Source organism: Callorhinchus milii, unplaced genomic scaffold (assembly GCF_018977255.1).
Source record: "Callorhinchus milii isolate IMCB2004 unplaced genomic scaffold, IMCB_Cmil_1.0 Scaffold1, whole genome shotgun sequence".
Taxonomy (NCBI): Eukaryota; Metazoa; Chordata; class Chondrichthyes; order Chimaeriformes; family Callorhinchidae; genus Callorhinchus; species Callorhinchus milii.
Window position 1 is genome coordinate 122,977,449 of NW_024704742.1, and position 12,542 is coordinate 122,989,990.

Consider the following 12,542-nt stretch of genomic DNA (forward strand, 5'->3'; position numbering starts at 1 on the left):
CTTTTATTCTGATTAAGTGTAATTCAGTTGTTATTAATGAGACTTTCTATAAATCAAAGACCATTGGTGACATAGCAGTTACAATGAAATAAAAATTGTGAATCTATCTAGACCATTTGTTATAGGTCACAATTGCTATCTATTATGATGGTCACTGCTGTGGTTATACCAATTGAGTGGTCTTACAGAAGGAAAAGAGTTGCTGATTAGAATAAGAGAGCCTAGGACTCTTTCTTTCAACTGGGTGATTGACGTGCGGAAATTCATCCCCATGTTTAAGAGCGTCCAAACCAAACAGAATTCTACCTAAAACCGAAATTCCCATGTATTGAATGGAATGTGCACTTTCTCTGGATGGAGGGATCCTGCTTACTTAATTCCAGAGAGTATTAAACATTCAAGAACCAAGGGTTAGGCACCCCAAACTATTGGAATGAACCATCTAACACTGCATAACCTGCCTTTGAAAACACTGGCAAACCTTCCTGGTGGTCTTTTTGCAGGGATCACCCTACTTGATAGGACTTTGGCTTGCAGGGTTAGCGGGAGCTAAAGTGAGAAGAATTCCTTCCCCCAACAACTTGCATTTATATAGCGCCCTTCATTTGGGGTAGAGTCTCGGAGTGTTTAAAAGTGGCAGAGCTTCACACCAAGCCAGGGAGCAAAGGTAGGTGACCATAGTTATTCTTGAAGTAGAAGGTGACATCTGAAGACTGGCAAGGAAGAGGGATTGAAGCAGTGGTGGGGAGGGAGGGTGTAGAGTGGTTTGTGGGGAGCAGGGCAGCAATGGAGTTTACGGGAGAAAGGAGAGGAAAGTTGGAATTGGGGCAGGTTTGCTCTTTGGGTTGGGTTTGCTGTTCTGGGACAGCCATCGATCAGTGCAATGAAAAATCCAGCAGAGGATGGCCAGATTGGAATAGAGAGGAGGTAAATTGGACCAGGAGGGAGAAAGGGTGGGAAGGGAGGGGCAGATGTGGGTGGGATTAGTGGAGAAGGGAGTTGAAGCAGGGACATTTTTGGGGGTGGGGGAGTTTGGGTCAGGGGCTAAATTTTCCTGAACTCCTGTTACTGCTAAGCCAGGCGTTATTGTCATCGCACAGCTCACAATATTTTATATTCTAGAAATGGACAATCCCTAATTTAGCAAAAAAAGTACTTTTTCCTGTAAACTGCAACATTCCATATAGGTATGGGAGCAGTGAAATTCATTCAGATCTCTTAATTCCTCTACAAACCAAGTATGTCCAGGGTATCGATAGTAGAATCGAAAGGATAGTCCCAAAAGCATTGGAGCCGATTCTATACTATAACAACAACAAAATTACATTTGTATACCGCCTTTCACGTCGGGAGGACATCCCAAGGCGGGGTGAGCAAGCAGGGAGATCAAAAGCATGGTCGAAGAGGAGGGTCTTGAGGTGGGTCTTAATGGTGGCGAGGGAGTTTCCCTTAAAAATACTAGTTTCCCCATATGTTTAAAGCAAACAATTCCTGTTTCTGTGGAGACTTTTCTTTGTAATAAATCCTATTGGTTTTATTAACATATCGAGAGGGGTTGAAAGCAGATATATTCCTTAATTCATGCAGCACTTAGTCATCATTAAGAAACTAGGAGTTTTTTTAAAAAAAAATCAACTGCTGTTAAAAATATTAGAGATTGCGGTCATTAGGAACAGTTACCATTTCAAAATGAAAATCCCCAAGATACTGACTTTCAAATTCAGAATCCAAGCATCCTTTTCTGCTGTTTTAAGGTTAGTTTATATCGCATCCATCCAAGAGTAGATCTTAACATTCATGATAATATTCCTTGCATTTGGTATAGTGCCTTTCATGTCAGGAAGACATTCCAAAGTGCTTTACAGGATATAATGTATTGTAAAGTGGAGTTTCACAGGTGAATGCAGCAGCCAATTTGCACACAGCAATGTCCAATGAAAAGAATGACCAATTTTATTCAGGGGATTCTTGGCCCAGATCGGGAGAGGCTTCCTATCTCTTTTTGAATTCTGTCAATGGATGGCATCTCCAACAGAGCAGCAAAGCCTTGTGTCTGTTTAGATTACATGAGATCCAAGTCCCAGCGTGGAGCGAGTGTAATCACAAATGCGCACTGCTTTATCTCACCTAAAGGACAATGAAGATTGCAGAGGGAACACAGCTTAATCAACCCAAGTAATCATCTCCGTACCAGCCAAGAGTCCCAGAAAGCAAAATAACTGCCTGATCCAGTGCTCTATTTCTCTCCATGTATATGTTGGCTGGCACCCTGGATCTGATCCCATCTCTCTATCTTTCATTTTATTTTTCCTCATTTTTATTCCATTTTCTGTTTTGCAAGACATGTGCGGAGACTCTAATTGTGCGGAGTTAACTTGTTTTATATTCCCCTCCTCATCCAAGTTACTCCTGAATTTCAGATTAAGTGCCTCGTGACATTATGGACATGCCTGACACATGCTTATCCGCTGTGTTTGCCTATGTAATATTCATTTTATTTCCAAGCAATTGTATTTGTAAAGTCCTTTGAAATACTATATTTGTTTGCTTAAAAGTTACTATAGAAATACAAGTCAAGATTAATATTAAACATCAACTCTAGACAGCCACTGGGTGGCAGCAGTCTTCCCAATCATACGAGCCCGTCTTTGCATTTAATATAGCACCTTTCACATCAGGAAGAGTCTCAAAGTGTTTTAGAGAATTTACTGCAGTGACTGTATTTTTGTGAGCGAACCTATGGAGGTTTCTGTTTTGTCGTTTGATAACTTTTGATCTTTTACTCCTTTTTGAATTGAAAATGTCGCCCTTATCTATAGTTGTTCCTTTTAATTATAATATTCCTTGCATTTGATACAACACTTTTTGCATCTTCTAGATGTCTCAAAGTGCTTCAGAGAATATACTGTAAAGTGAATTGACTGTATTTTTGTGGGCAAAACGTGGAAGCCAAACGCACACAGCAGTGTCCCACAAACAGTCGTGGATTGAGTTGAGTGACCAAATTATTATTTTTTTCTTGAGGGATTTTTATCAGGCATGTGGAGTAAGGAAACTTGCCCAAGGTTTTGCCGTGCCGAGAATCGAACCCAGGTCTTTCGCTTGTGAGAGACAGGACGCCAGACTTTTGTTTGATAGTTGTTTTCTGAGCTGGATCTGATGAAGTACAGTGAAATTTGCTCGCTCCCTCCCCTAGAGAATTTACTTCTTGATCAAGATTAAGGCCTCCATCATCAATGTTTGGGATTCTCCCAATGGATTATTTACTTCTCTTGATGGCATTAAGAGGTTGAGACTTAATTAATTTACTAATTTTCTTAGTGAACTGCAAATGTGAGTATGAAATCCCATCTGTAAGGAATTGTTGCCTGAACAAAATGGGTAGGGAGCTCTGTTATAATTAGTCCCCAAGACCTTGCCCCCCTCGTTGATCTAGTCTTGGTTTCAATAATATTAATTATTATTAATAATATTATTATTAATATTAGTTATTCTTGAGAAATGCCTATTACTGAAAAATGCCCCCCAAAAGTCAAAATGCTTGTCTTATATTCTAGATGCAGCAAGAATAGCTGTGTTTTGGGGTTCTTTACTTCCAAAAAGTATGTTTTTAAGATAGTCATTCAGCCTGCAGTTAAAATGTTCTTCAGGACATTAGAAACATTTTGATGAAAGCCTTTGGGAATAATCTCCTCACATCTAAGGTACGGGGTGAGCGACACTCAAGAGAAATGTGGTGGAAAGCACAAATGTTGGCAGCTTATATAATAAATAAATAATAATCCTTGCATTTGATATAGCGTTTTGCATGTCTTCTAGACGTCTCAAAGCGCTTCACAGAATATACTGTAAAGTGAATTGACTGTATATTTGTGGGCAAAACTTCTTCCACCTCCGACGCATCGCCCCTCTCCGCTAATACCTCCCTCCGAAAGCCGCTGAAACCCTGGTCCATGCCTTTGTCACCTCTTGGCTGGACTACTCTAACGCCCTCCTCGCCAGCCTCCCTTCCACTACCATCCATAAAATCCAGATTATACAAAACTCTGCCGCCCACATTCTCACCTGCACCAAACTCCGCTCCCCAATTACCCGTCCTTGCCAGACTGCACTGGCTCCCTGTCCCAGAGAGGATTGACTTCAAGATCCTCATCCTTGCATTCAAATCCCTCCACTCCTCTGCACCCCCTACCTCTCTGACCTCCTCTCTCCTCAAAACAGTGCCCGTTGCCTTCGTTCCACTGGGTCTGGCCTCCTCCTCGTCCCAAGTCCTCCGCTCCACCCTCGGCAGCCGTGCCTTCAGCCACTAAGCTCCGAGGCTCTGGAACTCCCTTCCTCACTCCCTTCGTTTCTCCCTCTCTTCCTATTTTCAGGTCTCGGCTGAAGACCTTTCTTTTCGACCGCACCTTCCTCCCCCTGGCTCGATCCCAGGATCCATTACTGTGAAGCGCTCTGAGATGCCATCCGGCGTGGAGGGCACTATATAAATCCAAGTTGTTGTTGAAACGCGGCAGCCAATTGCGCACAGCAGTGCCTCACAAACAGTTGTGGATAGAGTGACCAAATCATTATTGTTTTTTTTCTTAAGGGATTATTATCAGGCGTGTGGAGTAAGGAAACTTGCCCAAGGTTTTGCCCTACCGGGAACAAACCCAGGTCTTACTTGCGAGGCGAGTGCTTTAACCACTGAGCTACAGGACTCCACATCCAAGAGGTAAGAATTTGATTAAAATCCCCACCTATAATTGGAATAAGAGACACATGTGGGACCAAAACAAGTAAAAGGCGTATAGAACCTTTCATAAAGTAATGAGAGCACCAGTCAAATTGGCAGAGGCTAGAATAAAGTGGATCTGTTCACTGAGCACATTCATACTAAGTATGTTCTCCCAGTGGAGGCTTTCATTCTCTTCACAGAACACTTGAAATCTTAAAGGATTGTGATCAGGTGGAATAAATAGATTTGGAAGAAGAACCTCTTCTCGCAGAAAGTTGTGAAGTTATGAAACTGTTTGCTGAGTGGCTGTTAGAGCAAGTCAGTACGGCATTTAAAAAACACAGACAAGCACAAGCAGATATAGTGTTAGAAGTTATGGAAAGAGCAGGGAATTGGGATTAGGACGAATGGCTTCTTGGAGAAGCAAACACCAACACACAAAATGTGCCAAATGGCTTTATGCTGTGTCACACACTTCTATGGTTCTTCAACAACGGCTTGTATATTGCTTGATGAGAGTTAACTTTCTTCAGTTGAACATCATCAAGACCGAGGCTCTCCTGATTGGCTCCTGTCAGCGCCTCCTCACCTCAGTCGCTGACAGCATCACCATCCATGGTTGCACACCCACCTTGCTAAGCCAGTCGGGACCTTGGGGTCTTGTGCGACCCTCAACTATCCTTTCTACCCCACATCTGCACCATGACCCGCTCTGCCTTCCCCCACCTCCGCAACATCACCCGGGTCTGACACTGTCTCACATCGCAGGCCGCCGAAACCCTCATACATGCCTTCATTACATCGAGGCTCAACTATGCAAACTCACTGCTTGTCGGCCTCCCCAACTCCTCCCTCCACAGGCTGCAGATCATCCAGAACTTTGTAGCCCGTGTCCTCTCCCGCACCAGGCTCCGTGACCCCATCCTGGCCCAAGTCTACTGGCTTCCCATCACACAGAGGATACAGTTCAAGATCCTGGTCCTCACCTTCAAAGCCCTCCAGTCTTGCTCCCCCTACCTCTGTGGCCTCCTAACCCCCTTCCATCCTGTTCGCTCCCTCCACTTAGCGGGCTCTGGCCTGCTTCACGTCCCCCAATTGCTCGCCCCACTATTGGCGGGCGGGCCTTCCGCCACTCTGCACCCACTCTCTGGAACTCCATCTTGCAGTCTCTCCCTCGCCACCTTCGAGACCCTCCTCTTTGACCGTGCTTTCGATCTCCCTGCTTCCCCCGCTGCCCTTCCTCCTCCCCCACCCCGTCCCTCAACTCAGGTCCGTAACTCTGTCTGTCCAGTGCCTTGGGACGTCCTCCAGATGTGAAAGGCACTATACAAATGTAATTTTGTTGTTGTTGTATTTATACAGAGCCCTTCATGAGTAGCGTCTCGGAGCATTCTACGATATTGGAACAGATACCTGCAAGAGGTGGTTCTAAGACCAGCATACACGATGAGCCGAATGGTCTTCTGGACTGTGAACATTCTGTGATTGGAAATGCCTCTCCAAGAGGAAGGCAATATCTGTGCAGATCGTGGGACACTGGCTCAAAATGCCGATTGATTGTGCAAAGAGTGCTATCCAGAAGTCCTTCCAAAGTAAAAAACAATGAAGTGCTTACTGAAGGTTTCATGTTATATAAAGTACATCACAGCCCTATTATTGCTTGGTGGTGGCTTGGGAGGGGGTTCACAAAATGCCAGCCACCTTATAATGGGATACTGATCGCAACACAGCTGCTCTCGCCTTGTGCTGCTCTATTAGAATTTGGATCCTCATGTCACGATTTGCAGTGTGATGACACGATTTCCATCTTCAAGTAACAAAACATCGAAGAATCACACTCACCGTTGTGGTTTTATTCTCCTTGCCATCAAATTATATAAATGGAGCCTTTCCTCCCCATTTAGTGTCTAGAATTAAATTAATTTTGAACTAAAAGTTGCATCTGCTCTAAAAGGATTGTATTTATTTTCAAGATAACACCAGGCCTATAAATGTCTGTACAGCGCACCACCTAGAAGGTTGTATTGTGGTGGAATAATTGAGAGTAAAAGGTCAATCTCTGAAATATGAACCTTCACATCGGTTGGCACAATGGTGAAACAAGGAGTTTGTCCAGGTTTATCAGTGGACGATGGTGTAGTAATTAGAAAATAGCTCTTCCCCATTCTCAATGTCTCTGAGTGCCACAAGAACCACACATCTCAGCGGCCTGTAATGAAACACAAAAAGTCAAATACAAGAGATAGAGATAAAACATTTAATTGAGTGTAGTGCAAACAGTAACTCGGAATAGGGCCAATAATAAGTGAGAGTAAGTACACAGTTGGTGTAGTGTTAAGTCTTTCAGTAAGCAAAGTACTTTGATTCTGCTTTCATAAGCATAAGATAGATCATAAGCGTAGAAAACTTTGCCAATGGATATAACATGGAGCCTAATAATAATCCCTCCAAAAACCCAAAACAATAATAAATTGGTCATTTTCAATCTACGACTGTTTGTGGGACATTGCTGTGCGCAATTGGCTGCCGCGTTCGCCCACAAATATACAGTCAATTCACTTTACAGTGTGTTCTGTGAAGCGCTTTGGGATGTCCTCCCGACGTGAAAAGCGCTATATCAAATGCAAGGATTGTTGTTGTTGTTGTTGCTTTCAGATAATAATAGCAACTCAAAATGACTCAGTAGGCTCACCGCTGTGTAGCTGCTAGAAAAAACACAAATACAGGTACAGAAGGCACACAGTTGTGAGACTTCAACAAGGAACTGAGATCTCACCTCATTGGAAGAAACATGATAAGCGCCCTTGTGGGCAGCACTGACTATGCTAAATTGCTGTTTTGATGCCATTGTGACAAAACATTGTTCGAATCCACTGAAACTAACCTCTCTACATCATGACCATAGTTGGCGTTTGGGATGTACTGAAGCAGTTCTATAGGAAAGGCCTCAGGCACATCAAACTCCTGATAACATACATTGGCTGCTTTCTCTGAAACACAAGAAACACTTAAAGGATTAGTTCTTATTCAAACACACCAATGACATAAATTTTATTTCCCTCAATTTCAGAATACTTAGTACTAAGAAACTCTAACAATAATAATCTACATTTTGGCAGAAATATTTTCTGTACAGTGTGAGAAGGAATCTTATTCACACCAAGTAGGATTCCGGTATTTGGCCATAAACGTTTCTGATATTGAATATCATTCAATGTATTTGCCTCGCATCCGTTAACAATGCAATCTGGTTTTCACATTTTTTTAGTGGAATCAGGCAATAAAAATTGTACATCACTGTTGTACTCGTGCCTTTCAATTAATTTCTTCACCAAATAACTAAACAGTTCCCTCTTGCATTTGCTGATACATGTATGTAGCAATATATTTTACAGGGATTAAAAGGAGCATTACATACCGTTAGAACAGTTGTTGACGTACTGACCCACAGCCAATGGATTGAGTGGGGACTCTGTGAGCCAAGTCACATCACTTGTTTTATACGGGCCAAGCCTGTCCCGCCTACTGCATGATCTAAACATTGGGAACAGAAACTAAGAAAATATAACAATAATCTTTGCATTTGATTAATTAACTTAGTTAATTAATGCCTTAGTATATTGTTGAAAACTCAAAGCGCTTCACAGGACTTTACGGTGAAGTGAATGTGTATTTGTGGGTGAAAATATGCTGCATATGCAATTACTACAAGAAATCTAAGTTAATAAATCCTTCCCCAATATGTTGCACACGTTTTGTTCTGATGTAAAGTTTGCAGCACCAGACACAGATTTTTTAAAATAACAGCTTAAAGGCAGAGGTAGAGCACATTACAGCTCTGAGACACTGTGTCACTGAGGGCTAAGATACAATTTCACCCAACAGTGTGTTTATTATGTATGGAGCAATATATTTCACAGGGATTAAAAAGGGCACCACGTACCATTAGAACTGTTGTTGGCGTACTGACCTACAGCCAATGGATTGATTAGGGACTCTGTATGCCAAGTCACATCACTTATTTTATATGAACCGATTTACATGTGTTAATCCATGGTTCAAACATAATAATAATCCTGGCATATGATATAGCGCGTTATCACGTCTTCTAGACGACTCAAAGAGCTTTGAATGGACCACACACTTAATGGACTCCAGAAATCTAGCAGTCAGACTTACTCTCATTATTGCATACAGTACATCTCGTACTCTCTCTCTCTCTCTCTCACTTGTATTGCATTTTAACTGTGCCCAAAACCAGCGAGGAAAATGATCTGAGTATTTTGGGAGAGAAACTCAGTTGTTCACTGAGAAAAATACATGTTGTAAATGAAGCAGTTTATGTTATCTTAATCGTTTGCAAATGCTGAACCAAAATGAAACCAAAAATAAAACAATTAAAATTAAAGAGCCATGTACTGATGTGCTGACATTTCTGCTTTTTTACTGCAATGTACTTCTGCAGTTATCAAAAGCAAAACAAATCTTTTCAAAGTTCAGAAAAAATGTCATTGCATCTGGGAAGCAAACAAAACGTACCTATAAATAACTTTAGAAATTCCCTTGTCGTTCCCATCAATCAACACACCATCTATACATCGAAAAATAAATGGGTTGCATATGGATTGGAAAAGGATTGGATTATATTGTTGATAGACACTTCCTGTTTTTCAAACAAAGAGAACATCAGGTAAATATGACTGAATTAAGTTCACAATATATTTCCTAGATTACACATGTCTATAATAATCCTTCAATTACATAGTATTATTTCATCCCAATTTTGGGGATAACATAACACTACTCTAAATGCAAGGATTCTATCCCAATTTTTATTTCATTGGTGCTAATACAGTGCATGTTTACAACCAGGAGATACAATATAAATTTCCATTTATATAGACACTGGGAGGACATTCCCAACAGTACTGGCGAGGCACCCGATCTGGGGAGGGAGCCAAGAATTTGGGGGTAAAGATGACCAAAAAGCACTGTCAAAGAGAAAGATCTTGAAATGGACCTTGAAAGATATGATGGAGGGAGCGAGTGAAAGGGATGGCATTCCAGAGAGTGGGGCCGAAAAAAGGCAGGGTGGATAGGGTGGGGGACACGGAGCAAACTAGTGCTCGGTGACTGAAGGGAGCAGCTAGGACGGTGGGGTTTAAGGAGGTTAGAGATAGGATGGGGTGAGACAGTGGGAGGGATTTAAAGATGAGAACGAGGATCTTGAACCCAATCCGCTGGGGGGATGGGAAGCTAATGGATATTCCTTACTACTGATACATGATGATGCCGGAGTCCTCACAAACAATCCCCTAGATGAAAAATTGGTCACGCGCTTGATGGCTGTTGGTGGGACATTGCTATTCACAAACTGACCGCCGCAAATGCCTACAAATAGTCACATCATAGTAAAACTCTGCGAAGCGCTTGGAGACACTGATGGTGTGATAAGGTGCAATATCAAATGCAAGATTATTATCATTATAACCTTGATCAAGTGATGTTCACTAAGATCACTATGGGTACATATCATAGAATAATCTGCAGTCAGGAAAGATTTTTCCACCATGGTTAGTGTGAGATAGAACACTCTGCAAACTACGAATAACATTCTTCTGGTGATCACTCTCGCAGGAGATCACAATACTCCAGTGAGTCCCCACTACCCAACCCAAAGCAAACACTTACACAACACAGTTACCAGTTAAGGCAACTCTTTGTAATCATAAAATGCCACCAGAACAACACAGAAATGAACGTGGAAAAACAGTACCGGGATACATGGAAACAACTGCTCCTTTAGGCACTGTTCCTGCAGTGACAAACACCCCCCTGCCAGCCAGAGAAAGTGAACTCGTTGCTCGATTTATACTGAATCCAAGTGTTTCAAACATTGCGTCACCAGAATTAAAATCCACTCTGTTTCCTTTTATTCCGTTTCCAGTTTCTGTAATTGACTGAGGTAAGACGTTCTGGTATTTGGATTGAATGTTTTCCGGCAGCAGGTTAAGAAACTCGGTTTGATTGCTCAAGTCACTCACAAACAAAGCGTGGAATAGTTGGATAAGGGACGTCTGTACCACATGGTCAGAAATAACTTTATCCAATGAATCATCCATCACCGAGCGCAGTGTCCTGTAATCACAGGGAAAGGGATGGTGTCAGACAGACAGACAGACAGACAGGTGGTACCACCTGAGCGTATTGTTACTGACTGTTGACAGTTTAGTGTTATTGATTATTGACAGTTTATTTTCTGTTGACTTATTGATTAATAACAGGTTATCGTTATTGACAAGTTATTGATTATTGACAAGTTGATTATTGACAGGTGATTGTTATTGACAGGTTATTGATTATTGACAGGTTATTGCTGTTGTTATTGGCAGGTGATTGATTATTGACAGGCTATTGATTATTGACAGGTTATGGCTGTTGTTATTGGCAGGTGATTGATTATTGACAGGTTATTGATTATTGACAGGTTATGGCTGTTGTTATTGACAGGTTATTGATTATTGACAGGTTATGGCTGTTGTTATTGGCAGGTGATTGATTATTGACAGGTTATTGATTATTGACAGGTTATGGCTGTTGTTATTGGCAGGTGATTGATTATTGACAGGTTATTGATTATTGACAGGTTATGGCTGTTGTTATTGGCAGGTGATTGATTATTGACAGGTTATTGATTATTGACAGGTTATGGCTGTTGTTATTGACAGGTTATTGATTATTGACAGGTTATGGCTGTTGTTATTGACAGGTTATTGATTATTGACAGGTTATGGCTGTTGTTATTGACAGGTTATTGATTATTGACAGGTTATGGCTGTTGTTATTGACAGGTTATTGATTATTGACAGGTTATGGCTGTTATTATTGACAGGTTATTGATTATTGACAGGTTATGGCTGTTGTTATTGACAGGTTATTGATTATTGACAGGTTATGGCTGTTGTTATTGACAGGTTATTGATTATTGACAGGTTATGGCTGTTGTTATTGACAGGTTATTGATTATTGACAGGTTATGGCTGTTGTTATTGACAGGTTATTGATTATTGACAGGTTATGGCTGTTGTTATTGACAGGTGATTGATTATTGACAGGTTATGGCTGTTGTGAAGGCTGTGGCTGTTGTCACCTCTGGTTCTTGTTCAGGTTGAGGGCGATCCAGGGCACAAACCGGTGTCTGTAACTTCTCCACTTGGAGAGAAACCGCTGCAGCATCGCCGGGGGTCCGGGGAGGGGGTCCGGGGTCCGGGGAGGGGGTCCCGGGGAGGGGGTCCGGGGAGGGGGTCCGGGGAGGGGTCCGGGGGAGAAGCACACGGGGGGGAGACCGGACCAGGTGCCGAGGTCGGGCCTGGGCCTGAGTGCGGGACGGCGCCGCCTCTTCTGATTGGCTCCTGAGCGGTGTGGGCGGGGTTTGGGCGGGGTGTGGGCGGGCTGTGGGCGGGCTGTGGGCGGGCTGTGGGCGGGGTTTGGGCGGGCTGTGGGCGGGGTGTGGGCGGGGTTTGGGCGGGCTGTGGGCGGGGTTTGGGCGGGCTGTGGGCGGGGTGAAAGGTGTGGGCGGGTGTGCGCGGGGGTTGGGCGGTGTCACGCCCAATTGGGCGGGTTTGTTCTTATAAGAAACATGTCTTTGGGCGGGTGTCTAATGTTTAGTTTAAACCGACACAATAGGGAAAAGTAGGGGAGTTTGCCAACCAACATAATTCCTTTTCCTACATTTATATAACGACTTGAAGAAATTTACACGCATGCGGAAACTTGCTGCAACTGCCCCTGAAGTCAGGAGGGAACATAAAAACACAGACACGCA

At 42.7% G+C, this 12,542-nt stretch overlaps 1 protein-coding gene across 1 annotated transcript; it reads right to left on the reverse strand.

Annotated features, from left to right (window-relative positions):
* Window positions 1-6,660: 6,660 nt before the first annotated feature.
* On the reverse strand, window positions 6,661-11,956 carry setd9 (SET domain containing 9). The gene is made up of 6 exons (XM_007892236.2): window positions 11,868-11,956; window positions 10,494-10,855; window positions 9,257-9,380; window positions 8,136-8,251; window positions 7,602-7,707; window positions 6,661-6,926 (listed from the first exon to the last, which is right to left on the reverse strand). Exons 1-6 carry the CDS (start codon window positions 11,951-11,953, stop codon window positions 6,839-6,841), a joined length of 882 nt encoding a protein of 293 aa, XP_007890427.2. The 5' UTR covers window positions 11,954-11,956; the 3' UTR covers window positions 6,661-6,838.
* Window positions 11,957-12,542: the final 586 nt, after the last annotated feature.